Genomic DNA, 22,103 nt, shown 5'->3' with positions numbered 1-22,103 from the left:
CATTTAAAGGCCTTTGCAGGTGTTTTGAGTTAATCAGCTGATTCGACTGTGGCACCAGGTGTCTTCAATATTAAACCTTTTCACAATATTCTCATTTTCTGAGAAACTGAATTTGGGAATAACCTTAGTTGTCAGTTATAATCATCAAAATTAAAAGAAATAAACATTCAAAAATATATCAGTCTGTGTGTAATGAATGAATATAACATACAAGTTTCACTTTTTGAATGGAATTAGTGAAATACATATTTTTGATGATAATCTAATTATATGACCAGCACCCTGTATACATTGTGTGTGTGTGTGTGTGTGTGTATACATACACACAAATGATGAGCTCAGAAAAATAAATGCTCAATATCGAAATAATGACAAAGCACTAGTAACTTTAAAATACTGTCTTGTAAAAGTTTTAAGGAACAAACCTTTACATTTTATAATATTCTCATTATTTTAATGTTTTACTGAGGTTGGATGTGAAAAATCTTGAAAATGAGCATGAATATAAAATACAAAGATATACAGTACAAGATATAATAATACAACTGAAAAATATGATTAATAAATTAAATTCACTATATATATATATATATAATGCATCCAAAAATGAAAAGGCAAACGCTGAGAAAGTTCTGATTGTTTAGATTTAATATAAAAGAACAGCTGTTTTTGTATTTACAAACATCCAAAATACAAATATATGTCATTAAATAACCATGATTTCTCAAATACAAACTCCCATCTGATCGGCAATAAAACCAATTCGTTTCAACAACGGTTTAAAATGCTTGGAATTAAATGGAAACTACATAATTCTGCTGCTAGCGGGAAACACTCGGTGTGTGAGATGAGGAAAGAGTGTGTTATTCAGGTGGTTTCTCATGAACGTCTAAGTCGGTCAAGAAATGCTGGAAAAACTCCTTAGCCTTCCTTTTCTCGGTCAGATCTTGCTTTGTGGGCGAGCGGAGCAAAAGGCCAGCGAAGATCGGGCCTGTGGATGAGAGAGAGAGAGAGAGAGAGAGAGAGAGAGAGAGAGAGAGAGAGAGAGAGAGAGAGAGAGAGAGAGAGAGAGAGAGAGAGAGAGAGAGAGAGAGATCTGTCAGGTCCCTGATATATTTCAAACCTTCACACTTTCTGTTTTCCTTAAGCACATGCACACAAGCAGACGTATTCATGTTTTAAAGACTAATAATAATAATAAGTGAAAGTCAAGACTGCCATCTTTTAAACGCGTCTGAGTTCTGCTTTCCACTGAAGCTGAAGATCTGCAGACAGAAAAACAGCAGAGCGAGCAGTGAAAGTGCATCGACCGACCTAAAACTGAAGCGTCCAGCCGATTGTGTGCCGAGTGCTTCAGCAGCTCCTGGAGGAAGGCCGTCAAATAGTTAAAGACATTTTTATGGCACTGAGGTAGAATGGAAATCATCTGTGGACAGAAGAACAACACCATTAGGGCCCTTTCACACAGGACGCGATTTTGACATGCAATGATTTTATTTTTTGATCAGCTGTGTGTGTAATGAGCGCTTCCACACCGAACGCGAATGTGCTGCAGCAAAAAAAGCATAAACAGTAAAAGAAATGGACAGAGCGTTCTTATTGACTTCAACGGCGGAAAGTGAGGTCAACTGAAGCTCTCACTTCCTGATGGCGGAGTGAACTGCGCCGGCTCAGACTGAGCTTGAGGACGTAGATGTGACGTGAGCCTCCTGTCTGACAGCTGGAGGTCTTCTAGTAGTTGTGGAAAGTGAAATCTGAATCACGTTGTTTAAATATTTTCTCCCGTTGCTTTTGGCTCACTGTCGGATTCTCCCCATTCTTCCCCCTTGACTTTATCAGACTTTATGTCTCCACGTCCCCCTGACTGCCTCATAAGCCCCTTTCACACTGCGATTCCGGCGACCCGGCATTTGTTCCCGGGCCGCTAGATTTGGTCCATTCACACTGCCAGCGAAATACCGTAATATGTGCGCTTTCACACACAACCCGTAACGGTCCCGGGTCGAGTTGACGCGTGACATCCTGATGTGACGTATAACGGCGAGCGATCTCCGCTTCAGCGCGGATAGTAAGGAGCTCCGTGGTCTCGACTGGTGTCCAGTTTGCGCTCATTTCTGCTTGTTTAATTTTAGTTTCTTTTGTATCCGAACACTCTCTGCGTTTAAAACACCGACGAGCTCTTCTGGCACTGCAGGGTTGTGTTATTGAAGAAACAAGCTCTAGGAGTCGCACGATAACTACGCACACGCTGCGGCATTAGTTTCGGCTTTTGTTCACACAGCGCTCGTCCCGGATCGAACCCGCAAAGTTACTAGAGCCCCGACCCGGGTCGAATTCGGTAATCAATCCCGGGACGTGGTTGCTTTCACACAGAAGGCGACCCGGCAATGCTCCGGGAATATTGCGGGTCCGACGTGCAGTGTGAAAGGGGCTTAAGACAGGAGGATACGCATAGAAGCAATCTTTTACTGTTTATACGGTAATTTCTCAACTGTGCGACAGTCGCGTTGGTTATGACGCAATCGTTAGCCTATTTTTACAAAAACAGCTTCTGCGGGGCGATAGTGTAAGATACAAGGTAACGGAGCCTTTTATGCATTGTTGTGTTTCTTTAGAAATAAACAATGGACAAATGGAGTCTTTAAACGCCTCAGATGTAAAGTTATTCACTGTCAAAGTGACTCAAAAATGAATGGGAGTCAATGGGATGCTAACAGCAGGTGATGGCTTGGTTAGCAATGGCCGCCCCTAGGGGTGGAACGCTTTCGAGCGCTAGATTACCCCCTTGGAAAAAAAGAAATTTTTCGTTTTGTTGTCGATTTTTCTTTTACTCTAGCAATCACATCACATACAAGGAAACAAAGGTGACGAAAATGTCCAGTTGATGTCACGAGTTATTCACTCAACTTTAACCTCTGCCAGGTGTGGCGTTTCTCATGAGATTACAGCTGTCGGTCTAGTTAAAGCTGTGCACCTGCAGCTGAGTTTACAGACAGCAATAACTTAACCTGATGATTTTTTTCTTGATTATGGAAAGTGAACGTGTTGCCATCAGTTCGTCTGTGGCACTGAAATGTTTGCTTTGTGACTGAACTGGAAACATCTGCTCCGGATCGATTGGTTCCTGAAGTGTGTGTTAGTCTCGTCAGATGCGCCGCTGTTTCGGGAGAAGATCCTCAAAGTGTCCCTCAGACTTTAGTGCAGAAGTGGCCATGATAAAGTTTTAGCTCCTGAACGAGATTAGCAGACTCCTCTTAAGACTCAGGTCTTTAAGACTGGCTGCACCCGAAACCTTCTTGTCAGTCTTTTAAATCAAATGTAAAGCTCGTCTTCACTGAATGAGGAAGTGTTCGTGTTTTCTCAGCTGTCGCCACAAATGTTTAGGTCGGTGGAGCTCTGAAACGTCGCAAATTCGTGTCCCGGCTGATGTGAATGGTGTTCACGCGAAATATCTGCATGTGAAATATTCGCTTTTTCGTTACACGTCCGGTGTGAAAGGGCTTTATACGATTATACTGAAGTTTTAAAGCCATGTTAGCATTGGGGCAATGTGCATGGCAAACACAAGATATACAATTTAAAGTCCTAATGTTGTTTCGGAGTCTCCTACAATACTCTCACATGCATCCAAAGTAAAAAAAAAACACTTTAATTCTCTCCTAATCTCCTCTGACGGATCAGCTCTTTTCTCTGAAACGCTTCGTTTGAAGACTCAGTCTCTCTAAGCCCCGCCTCTCTGAGAGCTACTGTGCTGTGATTGGTCAGAAAGCGAGCGCTCATTATCATACGTGAATCTCAGCTCTTGACACACAGAGATATGAACAGTAACGATGGTCAATCTCAGCAGAAAACAGACATGAGCAATAAACAACACCAACCAGACTCTTCAGTCTCAACTACAGTGTGTGAGGGCGGGGCTAAGAGACGCTGTTCAGCCAATCAACAACAGAGTCCACCGACCCCAATGGACATCGCTGCTCCGAGCTTGAGACGGACTTGACACTCGTCAAAAGATTACATTTCCAACGTGTTTTCGCTTCGGTGAGTAATGTAGCCAATCACAGACATGTTTGTAGATTTCTACAACGCAGTTGGCCAATCACAGGTGTTGAACTTGTAATCACTCACCGCTCGAGTGTTTGTCCGGGTGCTGAGTTCAGCTAACACGCGCGTCTCCATAAGTGCAGACATTGGGAAAATAAGAGATTAACTGTATCCCAGCTTCACTGCGGAAATCTGCGAGATTGTTTTTATTGAATGAGTGACAGCTTTGAGTGATTATAAAGGGAGCAACTCTTTGCACGCTGTCTGGGCAATATAATTATTATTTATTTTTTATTAATAGGTCTATAAAATATTCAGAATTTGAATAAAACTTTTGTTTTCCATTCGTGACAAGCAACCACATACGCGCTTCAATACACTGACCCATATTATACATGCGGGATTCACTCGAAAAATATGATGACTGATCCGTTATAAATAATCACGTCGAAATCAGGCTCATAAAAATGTCAGGAAAACACGATTCCTGGCTGCATGTCATTATCCACGGACCACTGAATCTGTGGTGAGTTGCTTTATTACGCACTATATGAAAAATAATATCTTAAAAAGCATAATGGGGGCACTTTATAATACTAGATTAAACATTTCAAATTGACACAAGACAGGTGAAGCATTGCGGGTTTGTAATATTGGATTCACTGGTAAACGGCGCCATCTTGTGGGTGTTTTGAGAAATGAGACCACAAATGGAAAGCTATCATTTTTTTCATTATAATTATAACATAATTTTAGACCTTTTTTTCTCATAGAATTGAATGTGACTAGGGCAGAGTACTTAAAGGGATAGCCAATCAGCAGCAAGGGGCGTGTCTGCTAGTAAGGGGCGTGTCTACTAATGAGGGTGAGGAGAAAGTGTGAGCCAATCAGCAGTAAGGGGCGTGTCTACTAATGAGGGGGAGGAGAGTGAGCCAATCAGCAGCAAGGGGCGTGTCTACTAAAGAGGGGGAGGAGAAAGAGTCAGTCAATCAGCAATAAGGGGCGTGTCTGCTAATGAGGGGGAGGAGAAAGAGTGAGCCAATCAGCAGCAAGGGGCGTGTCTACTAATGAGGGGGAGGAGAGAGAGTGAGCCAATCAGCAGCAAGGGGCGTGTCTGCTAATGAGGGGGAGGAGAGAGAGTGAGCCAATCAGCAGTAAGGGGCGTGTCTACTAAAGAGGGGGGGGAGAAAGAGTCAGTCAATCAGCAGTAAGGGGCGTGTCTACTAAAGAGGGGGGGGAGAAAGAGTCAGTCAATCAGCAGTAAGGGGCGTGTCTACTAAAGAGGGGGAGGAGAAAGAGTCAGTCAATCAGCAGTAAGGGGCGTGTCTACTAAAGAGGGGGAGGAGAAAGAGTCAGTCAATCAGCAGTAAGGGGCGTGTCTGCTAATGAGGGTGAGGAGAGAGAGAGTGAGCCAATCAGCAGTAAGGGGCGTGTCTACTAATGAGGGTGAGGAGAAAGAGTGAGCCAATCAGCAGTAAGGGGCGTGTCTACTAATGAGGGTGAGGAGAAAGAGTGAGCCAATCAGCAGTAAGGGGCGTGTCTACTAATGAGGGGGAGGAGAGAGAGTCAAACTCACACACACACAACACACACCTGTCTGCACTGGCTGCTGTCCGCGCTGCAGTCCAAGCACAGTGTGTAGAAGCAGAAGGGCACCACGGGCTCGGGAAGGGCGTCGAGGAACAGGAGCAGAGCTTCAGCCACAGAGTGGTTACTGCCGGCTGAGGGCTCAGGTCAAGGGTCAACACACACACTGCCCATAACACAGTCCAACTAAAACTATTACAACATTTCTGTTCATCGAAATAAAGCTGAAATAAAATAAAATATAAACATTGAATGAAAATTAGAGTTTAATGGAAGCACTAAAATAATTCAATGGAAATGGACATAAATAGCCCAATTATTGTACATTACTAATAAATTACTCAACACAAGAAATAGGCAAACAAAGGTTACAAACTACTTAAAATAAAACGGGGGGACTATTTGTATTAATCTGATTTTAGAAGTTGACTACTGCATTTATTTTTATATTTTAATAACTCATTCTTTAAAGTGCCCCTATTATGTTTTTGTGATATTCCCTTTCATATAGTGTGTAATAAAGCAGTATAACGTCTGCAACGCTTCAAAGATGGAGTTAATGTCTCCTAGGATTGTAGCTCATTTGCATAATGCCAGCTTCTGTCGTTGATTGGCTGAACAGCGTCTCTTAGCCCCGCCCTCACACACTGTAGTTGAGACTGAAGAGTCTGGTTGGTGTTGTTTATTGCTCATGTCTCTTTTCTGCTGAGATTGACCATCGTTACTGTTCATATCTCTGTGTGTCAAGAGCTGAGACTCACGTATGATAATGAGCGCTCGCTTTCTGACCAATCACAGCACAGCAGCTCTCAGAGAGGCGGGGCTTAGAGAGACTGACCCTGCGTCCTAATTCGCATACTATCCATACTAAATAGTATTCGAAAATAGAATTAGTATGTCCCAAATCGTAGTATGTTGAAAAGAGTATCCCAGATACCCGGATGGTTTACTATTTCCAGTCAGAATCCGAAGTGCGGATCGACTCTAATGCCTGATATTGCCCACAACCCATTGCGAGTTGGATGAGGGTTTGATTAGAACTACAAACGCGGATAAAAAGCGTTAAAAAACTACAAACATGATGGATGTGCAAGTCCGACAGAGATGCTCACAAGTCTTTGAGCTCGAGTCCAAGTCAAGTCTCAAGTCTCTTTATTATAATAAGTCTCTTAAGCGTTGCATCATGTACAGCGACCCATCCAGGCTGTGTAGAACACAGCAAAGCTATAGGAACACAAAGCATGCAATATGTTATTTTGACACCATTCTCTATTAACATACCGTATCAGCTTTGATTTTGTTATATAACTGTAAACAGGCTATTGCAACATGACAAAAACACCAAGAATGCTTTACCTTTAAGATAATATCTGTATTTTGCCTTAGCATAAACACACAGTAGCCTGTACAGACCAAAAATTTAGGTTCTGACGAAAAAGGACTCCTTTGGCTGTCGCTGAATTACATGATATGATAATATATGATATTATATGATAATATATGATAATGTGCACCTGTGAGAGCATCAGCACCACAACATACTTGGAGGAGGTCCATATTCCACGAGTAGGAACATAGCGTGGCCCCTTTAAGAGCTGTGCGTTCCCCATTGAACTGCCGGTATGTGTGTGCGCGCCGAACTGTGCCGCGATTCACGCAAACAGTGTGAGTAACACAGACTCTGGAGCGCTCTTGTTCAGAAAACTAACCTGTGTATTCATTTTAGCCGATTTAATGGATTTAGTTCAATAAAACACATGTGCTGTAAGCGGTGATGGTGTGATTTACCTCAGACATGAGCGAGAGTGAGCTTCAGTGCATCGCTCGGACGGCAGAAAATGTGCTCAGTGAAAAAACGCACTTTTCGATCTGGAGTCTAATAAAAGTTAAGTAGAAAATATGGTATCTTATGTAGGCTATAACTGCACTTGTTTCAGAGTAATGTTATTGTATGTTAACCCTTCCCCTATTAATGTTTGCTACTGCTGCATTACTATAGCTGATCTCAATTTCTCCAACTACGGGCCAAAGTTAAAACAGAAAATGCACTGCGTTAATAAAATTAGTGTCGTTAAAATGAATTTGCGTTAACGCCTTATTAGCACGTTCATTTTGACTGCCCTACTAAAAATAAACATTGTTCACGAGTCCCGCAGCTCGAGTCTCAAGTCGAGTCTGAAGTCACTGTGTTTGCGACTTAAGTCGCACTCGAGTCAGAGTCTCAAACTCGAGTCCCAATCTCTGGAGTCGGACGGTTAAGTAGAGAGGTTTAGATAAAGGGGTTTGAGTGACCAACTATCAATATTTAACCTGACAAAAATATATTTATTCAGTGTTGTCCACATTATATTTAACCTGCAGCAGCATTGTGAACTTTTGTAATGACACGTTTGGCCATTCACTTTTAAATGCATCATTATATTTAAACTGCAAACACACGAGGAGAGTCTCTGTATTAAAGACACACACATGGCAGATCAACGAGCGGCTACATTTCTCTCCGATCCGGCAGGAGATTAAACTGAATGTGGAGGATTTGAACTGATGATGATTGACAGGGCAGTTAAACAGTTATGGGATGCTCATAACGAAGCGACAGAGTCCGTTAAAGAGGGCGAAGTAGTCCCAAAGCTTGCATACTCTTCTGCTACACACTCAAAAGTATAGACTTTTTCCACACAAAAAGAGTACATACTTTTAGGACGCAGGATAAGTAGGCGAATTGGGACGCAGCATGAGTCTTCAAGCGAAGCATTTCAGAGAAAACAGGTTATGCCTCAGTGGAGATTAGGAGAGAATTTGTGTTTTTTAACTTTGGATTCATGTGATACTATTGTAGGAGACCTTGGGAAGCTTTAAAATAGCATAATAGGGGCACTTTAATGTGATGTAAATATCACAAAAATTAAACAAGCACTGTTTGCTGTTTTCATTCTGCTCTTGCAGTGTGAAAGAGAACATCCCAGTATCCCATCCCAATGGACTACACGGGTCTATTTGTGCCAAGAAGAAGAAAAAGCGTGTTAATTTCTGGAGTTATCCAGGATCCTTTCAGACATGCGAGTGTGTGGAAGGATACGGAGCGTGTCCAAGCTGCCCGTGTCCAAACAATCCCGAATCTCCTCGAACTCACTGCGCAGGCCGGGCTGTTGAAACAGGTCTTCCTGCAACACACACGTTAACAACAACTTCATCACGGCTGCTTTCAAATGCACATAAAGGTTAATTTACCATCAGTTCAGTCAATCACGTGTGTGACTGTGATTCTATCGGCTTTGGGGAATTTTTATTTCCTGTTTCGAGTTACTGAAAAAACTCCCAATGCCGGGCTGATTTGCTGGACAGATTCCTGCTCCAGTGCTGGTGTTTCTATGGAGAGGAGCTCAATGGGTGACTATAACAAAGACAAACAGCTAGAACAGAATTACAAAAGCACAGTTTGAATGTTTTAAGACCAAGTTTAGACAAGCACAGAAGCAAAAGTAGTCCAAAGCACTCGATGGGTGTATTGAAAAAGTTAAAAAGCCTTTATTTGTTCATGGCTTAAACTTTTAAAAATTGGTGACAGGTACACCTACGCGTTGCGGCTTTACATGCCTTCGTCAGGGTGCATGTAAAGCCTAAAACACAGCGAGGCAATCCTGATGTCCTGACCTGTTTTTTTGCGTAACGGAAGAGATGGTCCACCATCATCCACAGTTCCTTGGGGATTTCTTGAGGCCTATCCGTCTCTGAATTACTCGCCTGGCTGGACTTCATACTCTGACACAACAAACAAAAAGTATGAGGCAAATTAATAATTCCCAGGTTTTTAATTAAGTTTATGATCTAGTAATGTCTCTATTGGTTGCAAAAAGCCTTTTCAAATCAAGAGACAAGGACACATTAACCCCTAGATCAGTGTTTCTCAAACTTTTTCATCCCAAGGACCAATTTATCTTCCAATTTTTTTCTGAGGACAACTTACAGAATCCACTCTAACACGCCCCCAAAAACCAACAAAATAGGAAGGATAAGCTAAATTTAAGTTTAATATGCAACTGTTTCAAGTCAAAAACGAATTATCCCCCATCATGAGTGGACACGCCCCCTGCTGCTGATTGGCTCACACTCTCTCCTCCCCCATCATGAGTGGACACGCCCCCTGCTGCTGATTGGCTCACACTCTCTCCTCCCCCATCATGAGTGGACACTCCCCCTGCTGCTGATTAGCTCACACTCTCTCCTCCCCCATCATGAGTGGACACGCCCCCTGCTGCTGATTGGCTCACACTCTCTCATCCCCCATCATGAGTGGACACTCCCCCTGCTGCTGATTGGCTCACACTCTCTCATCCCCCATCATGAGTGGACACTCCCCCTGCTGCTGATTAGCTCACACTCTCTCCTCCCCCATCATGAGTGGACACTCCCCCTGCTGCTGATTGGCTCACACTCTCTCCTCCCCCATCATGAGTGGACACTCCCCCTGCTGCTGATTGGCTCACACTCTCTCCTCCCCCATCATGAGTGGACACGCCCCCTGCTGCTGATTGGCTCACACTCTCTCCTCCCCCATCATGAGTGGACACTCCCCCTGCTGCTGATTGGCTCACACTCTCCTCCCCCATCATGAGTGGACACTCCCCCTGCTGCTGATTGGTTCACACTCTCCTCCCCCATCATGAGTGGACACGCCCCTGCTGCTGATTGGCTCACACTCTCTCCTCCCCCATCATGAGTGGACACGCCCCCTGCTGCTGATTGGCTCACACTCTCCCCTCCCCCATCATGAGTGGACACTCCCCCTGCTGCTGATTGGCTCACACTCTCTCATCCCCCATCATGAGTGGACACTCCCCCTGCTGCTGATTGGCTCACACTCTGTCCTCCCCCATCATGAGTGGACACGCCCCCTGCTGCTGATTGGCTCACACTCTCTCCTCCCCCATCATGAGTGGACACTCCCCCTGCTGCTGATTGGCTCACACTCTCTCCTCCCCCATCATTAGTGGACACGCCCCCTGCTGCTGATTGGCTCACACTCTCTCCTCCCCCATCATGAGTGGACACTCCCCCTGCTGCTGATTGGCTCACACTCTCTCCTCCCCCATCATGAGTGGACACTCCCCCTGCTGCTGATTGGCTCACACTCTCTCCTCCCCCATCATGAGTGGACACTCCCCCTGCTGCTGATTGGCTCACACTCTCTCCTCCCCCATCATGAGTGGACACGCCCCCTGCTGCTGGTTGGCTCACACTCTCTCCTCCCCCATCATGAGTGGACACGCCCCCTGCTGCTGATTGGCTCAATCTAGCATTGGCTTTCTCCACTTGATTTTCAAAAGTATGTAAAGTTCAGTGTCATTGATGTAATAAACTTGTATGAAGTTCTTGAATGAATTGCATGCTGGTCTGTTATTGTGGGGACATGACGTCGAACAAAACAAACTGATTGGTTGCTCTACAACATGTCAGTCAAACGGGCTTTAGAAATCCTTCAGTAAGAACTGGTTTCAGGAGGATGCTCCCTCAGAAAGCAGCTGGCAGTGGACAGCAGGGCAGATCACTAGGCTTTGAAACAGCTAAATGCATGGTTTATGCTAAATGGCATATCAGTTTGATACAGCTGTAGAGAGTTTGTAATGTGGATCTCACCAGCTCTCGCACGGTCTGCAGGGGCATCTCCTGGATGGGTTCCCTTAGCAGGCAGAGCGTGCTCAGAGCGGAGCCGAAGCAGCTGGGCAGGTATGAGCCTGTGATGGAGATGAAGTAATCTTTCCCCCGCTCCAGGTGCAGGACCAGGATGTCCTCCAGCTGCTGCAGGCCTGAGTTCAGCTCTGGGGCTGTAGAGCGGTTCACAAACACCTCCAGGTCAATGTCCACACTGGCACCTGTACAAACACCACAGAGGAGAACATATAGAATATCTTAAACTGTGTGTGAAGATGAACGGCATTAGGGTGAGGAGTTAATGACATTTCATTTTTGGGTAAACTAAAGGCGGCGTACACTGTGCGAATTCGGACACTCGGGAGGTCGTGAGATATTGCAGACGCTACGAGTCATTTAATTTGATCATCGCAGCAAATCAGCTGGAACACGGCACGACTGTTTGCACCGCGAGCCGGCCGCGATCACCTGAGCAGACACCGGAGCTTTCAATATTGCTGCTATAGCTTCAGATTCAAAAAATAAAGAAAACGTGTGCAAATGATTTGTTGAAAAGCAGAGAACAGTAGCCATTCCTTTCAACCGAAACAACCAGAGTGTGAGAGAGAGTGTGTGTGTGTGTGTGTGTGTGAGAGAACGATGTATGTTTGCAGCCACTGAGCTAGTAATAATAGATTGAGCCTATGTGACGTGCATAATTTGGCAATAGGGGACAGTCATATGCTGGTAAAAATCGGGCCGACTCCCCGAACTTTTTAAACATGTTTAAAAATGATCATAAGGTCGGGAGGTGCTCTTAACGTGCTCGTCTTGTCTCGTATTTCCTCTCACAAGCTGCAAGCCCTGACCATACGAGCATCCACGAAGTCCACGCGTTTTCTCCCGAGAAAAAGAAAACGTCTGCGAGTTCGTACGACAGCAAAAATCGCACTGTGAACGCCCGCCTTAACCCTCTAAATTACATCAGAAGTAACTGTAATTAAATTACAGAAGAAATAAGAGTAATCCATAGACTGTAAAAAAATATGGACGTAGTGTCCGTGACGTCACCCATAGGATTCTGATAAGCCGTTCTGAAGCTTTAAGTAGGGTCGAGCTGGGCGTTGCCATCTTGTGAGCAAGTCATCGCGTGTCACTCCCGGATAACAGAAAATGGGCAAAAAGGCGGGATGTGCGTGGAGCGGAGGTGACGCAATAACTAAAGACGGCAGATAAATGGCTATCCACCAGTAACCACGCCCTTTATTATGCAGAACTTTAAGGCTTTATATAACGTAAACGAATGAGTTATAAAAAAATTCACCCCCCTCACAGTTGTCATGAAGATCAAAATTAGCCTTATAAGCCAAAACCACAATTTGTACCAGGCTGTAAACATGTTTTTTTCTGCTTTAAAGTTGAGAATTTTAACATGGGGCTCAATGAGATTCTGCTCCCTACTGGAGCCTGTTTTACATTAACAGGAATTGCAGTTTACATTACTTCCGTATTGGCTTCAAGAGAGATCGCGGGAGGTTGCCGCTTGGAGTAATCCCATACTTTACTTTTTCAAAGGAAGAGTAATTAAATTACAGTAACTAATTACTTAGTAACTAGTTACAGGCCACTGTGCTCCTAGGAAAAAAATGTTAGTCTGGAGCCCAGAATTGCTCCATATATTGGCAGTGAGTGAATGTAAGTGTAGTGGTGCCGCCTCACCCTGGGCCAGGAAGCCTTTCGATGGGTTTGCGGTCAGCCAGGGCTTGCAGTAGGCCGGCTCGTCCAGCTTCTGAATGAACTCAAACTGGCACGGCACCTGTCCATCATTGAGAACGGTCACCGTCTGCGCCTGATGCTGCATGAACTTCACATCCTGGAAGTGGAACTACAGAGAGACACCAAAAGGACATCATGAGGCATTCCTTTGGAGGCTAAACAAGTAAATAATAACTTGTGCAACAGATAAAAAAATACAGGACAAATTTGTGAAATATTTTAATAATGTAAATCATCTGTTCTCTGTGTGAATATACAGTAAAGTGTGATTTATTTCTGTGATCAAAGCTGAATTTATCATCATTACTCCAGTCTTCACTAATCTTATGAGGATCTAATGCTTAACACAATATTAGCACAGCTAGCCGTCTAAAACACTATTTAGGTGAATTTAAACAATGGCTAAGTGGCTAAACGCATCTCGTTGTCATGTAAGGGCCCTGTTCTTGTTGGACAGACATTTTAATTGCATTTTATGTTTGCTAAGAGGCACAGTCACCCTTTACATTTATGCCCCCATAGCTGCCGTTTTAGCTGAGGGCGACTCTGGGCATTAACTGTAATAACTCTGTGTTGCAAGAACCAATCCGGTTCGTTTTTTTTTCTATAGACTGTACTCACAAAGATATAACGATCAAGATTAACTTAAAAATTCCCTGGAGTTGTCCTTAAAAGTTATTTGTTTTCTACTTTTCATTTTATTACTGTAACAACAGTGCCCACACTATATGTATTATATATATATATATATCATTCTAGAGGGCACTAGGACCTGGAGGAGCTTCTGCTGCTGTGGAGGCGCTAGAGAGTGAGGAGATGCGATTGGGCTCGTTTTGGGCTCTTTTTGGGCTAGTTTTGATGTGAAAACATGGCAACTCTGCTGTTGATGGTCACGTCCTTCTGTACATGCAATCACAAATTAAAGGCAGCATTTAAAAACTGTCAATTTAAATCACTGTACATGTAATGTATTAGCTTGTTTTAACTTGAAGAATGACCGCAGTGCTGACATGCTCTTAACGCTGTAGCACTCAGCAGGCGCATATCAACACATTATCATAGCGGCATAATTTTTTCATATCGGGCCGATGCCGACTTTTTTTATTTTAAGCGTTTATCGGCCGATTCCAGGTCCTACCGATAACATCGTGCATCCCTAATTTTTATGTGACCTAGAGAACAAACACTAATCCCAAACTTTTGAATGGTGCATCACTTCCGATGATGGAAGGCGAAAACTGCTCACCTCTCTTTGAGAAAGCGACACTGAAGGAATACAGTCATTCTCCTGTCTGTCGATGCGCCTCACGATCTCCTCAAACGTCTTTTTGTACGACTCCTCATTCACGAGCTTGATCTGTGCAGAGTAAAGTTAGTAAGGGGACTGAGAATGAGGACTGTGTGTGATCTCGGCTGCTGTTCTCACCCCTATCTCTAGCAGAGAGCTGACGGGTTTGTGGTCACTGGTCTTCAGGGCCATGTGGCTCTGGTAATTGAGCTGTTTAATGCTCTTCCCCCTCCACAGGATGCGGTCACACCATGCAGGGACTCGACACTTCTCACTGCATAAACACAAACACACACACAAATTTAGCTGCGAGCAGCAATAACAGGGCCAAACCCTTGGACCAAGGAAGAGGTCCACATCAAGAATATCATGGCACCTGTTTGAACTCATTATCAGAATAAAAGACACATGTGCACAACCTCAAACAGTCAGACTCCAAACTTCACTATGGCCAAGACTAAAGAGCTGTCAAAGGACACCAGAAACAAAATTGTAGACCTGCACCAGGCTGCAATGCAAAAAATGTTTTTCTTACTTAGTATCTTTGACTTGTTTCTAGTCCAAACATCTAAAAATTCTTAAAACAAGAAGTATTTACTAGACAAGCAAGCGTAGTTGTGTTGTTTTGGGAAAAAATAACAAACAATTAAGAGAGTTTTTGCTTAAAATAAGCAAAATAATCTGCCAATGGGGTAAGAAAAATAATCTTAAAAACAACATTATTTTACTTACCCCATTGCCAGATTTTTTTATATATATTATTGCTTATTTTAAGCAAAAACTCTTAATTTTTAGTTATTTTTTCCCACAACAAGACAATAATTGTTCTTCATGTAAGAATTTGTAGATATTTAGACTAGAAACAAGACAAAAATACTGAGTAAGAAATGCATTTTTTGCAGTGTGGGAAGACTGAATATGCAATAGGTAAGCAGCTTGGTGTGAAAAAATCCACTGTGGGAGCAATTATTAGAAAATGGAAGACATACAAGACCACTGATAATCTCCCTCGATCTGGGGCTCCACACAAGACTCACCCTGTGGGGTCAAAAAGGATCACAAGAACGGTGAGCAAAAATCCCAGAACCACACGGGGGAACCTAGTGAATGACCTGCAGAGAGCTGGGACCAAAGTAACAAAGGCTACCATCAGTAACACACTACACCGCCATGGGCTCAAATCCAGCAGTGCCAGACATGTCCCCCTGCTTAAGCCAGTACATGTCCGGGCCCATCTGAAGTTTGCTAGAGAGCATTTGGATGATCCAGAAGATGATTCTGAATTTCATACAGATGAAACCAAAATATAACTTTTTGGTAAAAACTCAACCTAATTAAAGAATGCTGAAAGAAAGAATGCTAAGTTGCACCATACCTACTATAAAGAGGCTGTTTTTCTGCAAAGAGATCAGGATGACTGATCCGAAAAGATTGAATGGGGCCATGTATCGTGAGAATTTCAGTAAAAACCTCCTTCCATCAACAAGGGCATTGAAGATGAAATGTGGCTGGGTCTTTCAGCATGATAATGATCCCAAACACACCGCCCGGGCAAAGAAGAAGTGGCTTTGTAAGAAGCATTTCAAGGTCTTTGATTGGCCTAGCCAGTCTCCAGATCTTAACCCCATAGAAAATCTTTGGAGGGTGTTGAAAACATGTGTTGCCCAGCGACAGCCCCAAAACATCCCTGCTCTAGAGGAGATCTGCATGGAGGAATCGGCCAAACTACCAGCAACAGTGTGTAAAAACCTTGTGGCGACTTACAGAAAACGTTTGACCTCTGTCATTGCCAACAATGGGTATATAACAAAGAAAATGAGATTCATTTTCCACAATAATTTGGAAAATCAATTCTTTAAAAATCAGTCAGAAAGTGATTTTCTGGATTATTTCTCATTCTGTATCACATAGTTGAAGTGTACCTATGATGAAAATTACAGGCCTCTCTTAAGTTTTTAAGTGGGAGAACTTGCACAATTTGTGGCTGACTAACTACTTTTTTGCCCCACTGTAACACTGTTCTAGTGGATACTTTAATCCAGAAATCTTACATATTGTGCATTTAATTAAACTGCATTTGAATATCGTGCAGTCCTAGTCTACTTATAGTAAAATGCTTCTTGCAAGGACATTGCTATGTGTTTGTTGTGGAAGATATTAGCTTGTTTATTAAAAGGGTGACGGGAAATAATGTGTGATGGTGACCTCTGACCTTGTATCCCACTGATCTGAGCCAGTGTCGTATTTGTATGTGGGTTGGAAATCAATCTCTCCCTCCGTGAAGCCCACAAACACAACCTCCTCATCCATCTGCCGCTTCAGCTGAAACAGACACACACACACACACACACACACACACACACACACACACACACACACACACACACACACACACACACACACACACACACACACACACACACACACACACACACACACACACACACACACACACACACACACACAGTTGTTAATTTATCTATATATCGCACTATCCAGAGAAACAGCAGCTGTCTCTCGTCTTACCTGGTCATAATTACACAGGGTCTCAAAATCCTTTTTAGCAATTAAGTCCTTCACATGATCAACTTCAAGGTCACTTATGCGGTAGTTTAGATCTCCCAGCCATAACACAACACTGGAAGAGAAGAGAGAAACAACAATTAAATCAGACATGTTGCATATCGGCTATGGTGTTTGGTTCACATAAAAAATGCTCTTCTTATTTAGTATTTTTTTATTTTTTCCAGTCCAAATATCTAAATGTTCTTAAATCAAGATGCATTTACTAGATCAGTAAAACAACATAAGATATTTTTTCTTGTTTTCTGGTGCAAACAATCAAAAGGAAGTGAGTTTTTGCTCAAAACAGGCAAAATTATCTGCCAATGGGGTAATAAAAATAAACTTGTTTTCTGTTTGGGACGGAAACAAGAAACAAGATTTTAATCAGAAACCAGATCAGTTTTCCCACCGCATTGGCAGATCATTTTGCCTGTTTCATTTTGATTCGATTTTCAACAAAACAAGAAAAAATATCTCATGTTGTTTAAGGGGCGGTGAAATGCTGTTTCATGCACACTGAGCTTTCCTCTGTTAAAGACTTGGATTCCCATCCTAAACATAGACAAAGTTTCAAAAACTAACGTTGGACGTTTGATGGAGTATTTCTGTGTCAAAAATACTCCTTCCAGTTTCTCTCAAGTTTCGGAGAGTTTTTTTCGAGTATGGCTCGGCTTGACGTTAATAGAGCAGAAGGTCCTTGTATGGGCCGTACGGCTCTTCTCCCGGTAGGGTGCGCGCGCGTGACTAGAGCGAGAGAGGAAATGCACGCCCATAAACACTATCAGCTGCAGATCCAGTCGTCCGTGAACACTTATGTCGGTTATAGTCCGCGCCGCGCTCCACTTCATTCCTATGGGTGACGTCGAGCGACTTCAACGCTTCAGCACAGCATTCTGGGAAGGCAGCGCTGCATTTGAACCGATTTGAACGCAGAAATTAGGGGAAGCTTCACAACATCGCGGATTTCCACGGTCACTGCTGTCAGGACTTCACCAAATCATACCAAAGAAGTGTGTTTCTGACAGAGCGGTCCCAGCGATAAAGGTTCGGTCCTGCTTTGGAAGCAGCAGGTGAGTAAAACTGCTTCAAATGTCTGTGCTGTCGGCTATCGTCGCATGAGTAAACATCAGTAAACGACACGATCGCGTGCTTCGTCATTCAAATGCGGTAACGGACTCCATTGTTGTTCTCTGTATAACGTTACACTAGTCTGACGTGCAAAACCGTTTTGCTTGCTACTGCTAAGGTTTAGTCGCATACAATAGTCCATAAACCGAATCATGTCCTCATAAACTGCGAGTAAACACACACAAATGTTGACAGGCCACTAAATACAGTACATACCACAGAGACGGACGTCCTGCTGCTGCTGCTTCTCCTGTTCAATTTATTTCTGCCTCAGATTTGATTCTGGATCATATCTCTATTAGCTGAGCTCGATAGCCATGGGTTTCTCCACGCTTGAGGACGTCACCGCTTTGTTCGCGATCATCATTCTTTAGCTCCGCCCACTCGATAGCCTCCAGCCGCTGTGTTTTTTTCCGGAAAGACTCGGTACAGCCTATGTTTCTTTTATAAATATAATAAAACTAAAGAGTTTTCTGAGATATGAAGGATGCAATACTACTCTATAGGTACTCAAGATTGACATGAGATTGACTGAAACTGAGTGTTTCACCCCCCCTTTTAACTTGTTTAGTAAATGCATCTTGATTTAAGAATTGTCAGATATTTAGACTGGAAACAAGACAAAATTAAAAGAACATTTTTTGCTGTGCTCATACTTGTGCTTCATGATGGTGCGGGGTGGTTGTGTGGGGTCGTCCTGCCCAAACTGAATCCTGCGGCAAATGTCCTTAAAGTCCTGATTGCGTCTCTCGAACTCTTCGGTGTGTGCGGCGAGGTGGGAGTTCACCACACAGATGTCCGAGTTGTGAAACTGGAAGCGGATGGCGACTGCACCTTTATTACCCTAAATAAGAAACAAGGGTATTTGAATGTTATTTGCTTATGCTTAGATTTCTTTAGGCAACTTTGGCTTCTAAAATAGGAGAACAGTAGCTTTACAAACATATGCAAAGACAAATGAAACACAGGGGTAATGGTAATGGAGTATTCATGAGCTTCGATCAGGTCACTTGCGTTGGTGTGGCTAAATTCTTTTCCAGTCACATTTGGTTGCACTTTAGAGCCCTGATTAAAGGAATAGTTCACCCAAAAATGGCAATTAGCTCATGATTTACTCCCCCAAAGCCATCCTAGATGTATATGAATTTCTTCTTTCAGACGACTCATTAGAAGGGTCAGTGTTTGGATGAATCGACTCAATGACTCACGCATTAAGGCGGTCAGCATTTGAACGAATTGACTCAATGACTCACTCATTAAAATGGTCAGCGATTGAACGAATCAACTCAATGACTCCCTCATTAAGAAGGTCAGCGTTTGAATGAATCAATTCAATGACTCACTCATTAAGACGGTAAGCGTTTGAATGAATCGACTAAATGACTCACTCATTAAGACGGTCACTCATTAAGACGGTCAGCGTTTGAACGAATCGACTCAATGACTCACTCATTAAGACGGTCAGCAATGGAACGAATCGACTCAATGACTTATTCATTAAAGAAGGTCAGCATTTGAATGAATCGACTCAATGACTTACTCACTAAGACGGTCAGCGTTTGAACGAATCGACTCAATGACTCTGTGGCAAGGGGGGCGTGGTTCAGCGAGGTCTGCAGCGGGAGAGAGAGCCGCGGGACGAGCGGTAAGTGAGTGGGTTGGACGCAGATTAATAACACCTGTCTCTTGTTCCAGTAATGAGCGCGGAGAGGGTATAAAACCTCGGTGGAACCGGAGACCAGGGAGAGAGAGAGACGGACGGTTGATGCCCGAACCACAGACACTGAGACACCGGAAGCCGGAAGTGCCGACCCGGAAGTGTTCGTTGTTATTTTGAGTTGAGAGAAACTATACACTACTGAGTGTGTTTTGACATTGAAAGAGAATAAATAAAACAGCATCAACCGTCCAGCCGACCCCCGTGTCCTCTTCCTTCCTCATACTATCGAACTTTGTTACAGACTCACTCATTAAGACGGTCAGCGATTGACCGAATCGACTCAATGACTCATTCATTAAAGAAGGTCAGCATTTGAACGAATCGACTCGATGACTTACTCACTAAGACGGTCAGCGTTTGAACGAATCGACTCAATGACTCACTCATTAAGACGGTCAGCGTTTGAACGAATCGACTCAATGACTCACTCATTAAGACGGTCAGCGATTGACCGAATCGACTCAATGACTCACTCTTTTAGAAGGTCAGCGTTTGAACGAATCGACTCAATGACTCATTCATTAAAGAAGGTCAGCATTTGAACGAATCGACTCGATGACTTACTCACTAAGACGGTCAGCGTTTGAACGAATCGACTTAATGACTCACACATTAAGACGGTCAGCATTTGAACGAATCGACTCAATGACTCATACATTAAGACGGTCAGCGATTGACCGAATCGACTCAATGACTCACTCATTTAGACAGTCACTCATTAAGACGGTCAGCAATTGAATGAATCTACTCAATGACTCACACATTAAGACGGTTAGCGTTTGAACGAATCGACTAAATGACTCACTCAGTAAGATGGTCAGCGTTTGAACGAATTGACTCAATGACTCACACATTAAGACGGTCAGCGTTTGAATGAATCGACTCAATGACTTGCTCATTAAGACGGTCAGCGTTTGAACGAAACGACTCAATGACTCACTCATTAAGACGGTCACTCATTAAGACAGTCAGCGATTGAATGAATCGACTCAATGACTCACACATTAAGACGGTCAGCGTTTGAACGAATCGACTGAATGACTCACTCATTAAGATGGTCAGCGATTGAATGAATCGGCTAAATGACTCATTAAGACGGTCAGTGTTTGAATGAATCGACTCAATGACTCATTAAGACGGTCAGCGATTGAACGAATTGACTGAATGACTTACTCATTAAGACGGTCACTCATTAAGACGGTCAGCGATTGAACGAATCGACTCATGACTCACTTATTAAGATGGTCAGCGATTGAACGAATCGATTCAATGACTTACTATTATGACTTACTATTTCAACACTTATATCTTCATCTGTGTGTGAAGATGAACGGAGGTCTGACGGGTGTCCAACCACAGGAGGAATTAATGACACAATTTACTTTTTTGGGTGAACTATGCCTTTAAGCCTGTGATTGTTGTTGATCTCTCTTCACTCACCATCCGCCCCATTACTCCTGTGCCGACGGTCTCGGCCTCCACCTCAGAGATGTGCGCCGCATGCTCCGCCTTCACATAGAACAGCAGCATGATCCCCACCAGCCGCACCAGCTTCACCTAAACAGCACAGAACAATACTCTTAACCACCGGCTGAAATATAAATCAAACAAAATGCCAATGGGCACGTTTATATCATATTATTGACGAACGCGACGTTTATGTTCATATTATTGATGGACGCGACGTTTAATAATAATAATAATAATGAATTTTATTTGTAAAGCACTTTACATTTTTACAATCTCAAAGTGCTACAAAACACCAAGTGGTAGTAAATAGCCACTTTTAAAAATAAAAATTAAAATAAAATAAAAATAATATATATATATACATATATATAATATATACATACACATACATACATACATATACATATACACACACACACATATACACACATATATACATATACATACATATATATATACATATACATATATACAAATATACATATACATACATACATACATATATATATATATATATATATACATATAACACAATAAAACCTATAAAACACATTTATTTGAAAGCTTGTGTAAAAAGATATGTTTTAAGGTTTCGTTTAAAAACATCAATACTCTGTGGGGCCCTCAGGTAGTCCGGCAGGGCATTCCACAGCCTCGGAGCTGCCGATGAAAAGGCCCTACCACCCATGCTGCAAAGTTTTGTTCTCGGAACTTGGAGGGTGTTTGTGTTTGCCGAACGAAGGGTGCGTGAAGAAGTCGGATAGGTGATAAGTTCCTGTAGGTAAAGGGGGGCATGTCCGTGAATACACTGATGGGTGAGGAGTGAAACTTTGTATTCAAATCTCAACCGGACGGGTAGCCAGTGAAGAGATTTCAGGATAGGGGTGATATGTT

The 22,103-nt window shown here is 43.0% G+C and overlaps 1 protein-coding gene across 2 annotated transcripts in view; it reads right to left on the bottom strand.

Moving 5' to 3' along the window:
* Positions 1-630: 630 nt before the first annotated feature.
* The window catches only part of inpp5b (inositol polyphosphate-5-phosphatase B), an 86,788-nt gene continuing 65,315 nt past the window's right edge, over positions 631-22,103 (bottom strand). For both annotated transcript variants that reach the window (XM_067449381.1, XM_067449382.1), the window contains 13 exons: positions 21,180-21,296; positions 18,676-18,863; positions 16,853-16,964; positions 16,539-16,648; positions 14,465-14,600; positions 14,285-14,395; positions 12,982-13,147; positions 11,269-11,504; positions 9,286-9,393; positions 8,711-8,795; positions 5,638-5,765; positions 1,315-1,426; positions 631-991 (listed from right to left, as the gene is read on the bottom strand). In XM_067449381.1, the coding sequence (XP_067305482.1) occupies positions 864-991; positions 1,315-1,426; positions 5,638-5,765; positions 8,711-8,795; positions 9,286-9,393; positions 11,269-11,504; positions 12,982-13,147; positions 14,285-14,395; positions 14,465-14,600; positions 16,539-16,648; positions 16,853-16,964; positions 18,676-18,863; positions 21,180-21,296 (1,737 nt within the window). In that variant the 3' untranslated portion in view covers positions 631-863. The remainder of the gene's footprint in view (positions 992-1,314; positions 1,427-5,637; positions 5,766-8,710; positions 8,796-9,285; positions 9,394-11,268; positions 11,505-12,981; positions 13,148-14,284; positions 14,396-14,464; positions 14,601-16,538; positions 16,649-16,852; positions 16,965-18,675; positions 18,864-21,179; positions 21,297-22,103) is intronic.

This window comes from Pseudorasbora parva, chromosome 7 (genome assembly GCF_024679245.1).
Source record: "Pseudorasbora parva isolate DD20220531a chromosome 7, ASM2467924v1, whole genome shotgun sequence".
NCBI classification, from domain to species: Eukaryota; Metazoa; Chordata; class Actinopteri; order Cypriniformes; family Gobionidae; genus Pseudorasbora; species Pseudorasbora parva.
Note: the sequence above shows the minus strand (reverse complement) of the source record. Positions and strands in the feature narration are given on the sequence as shown.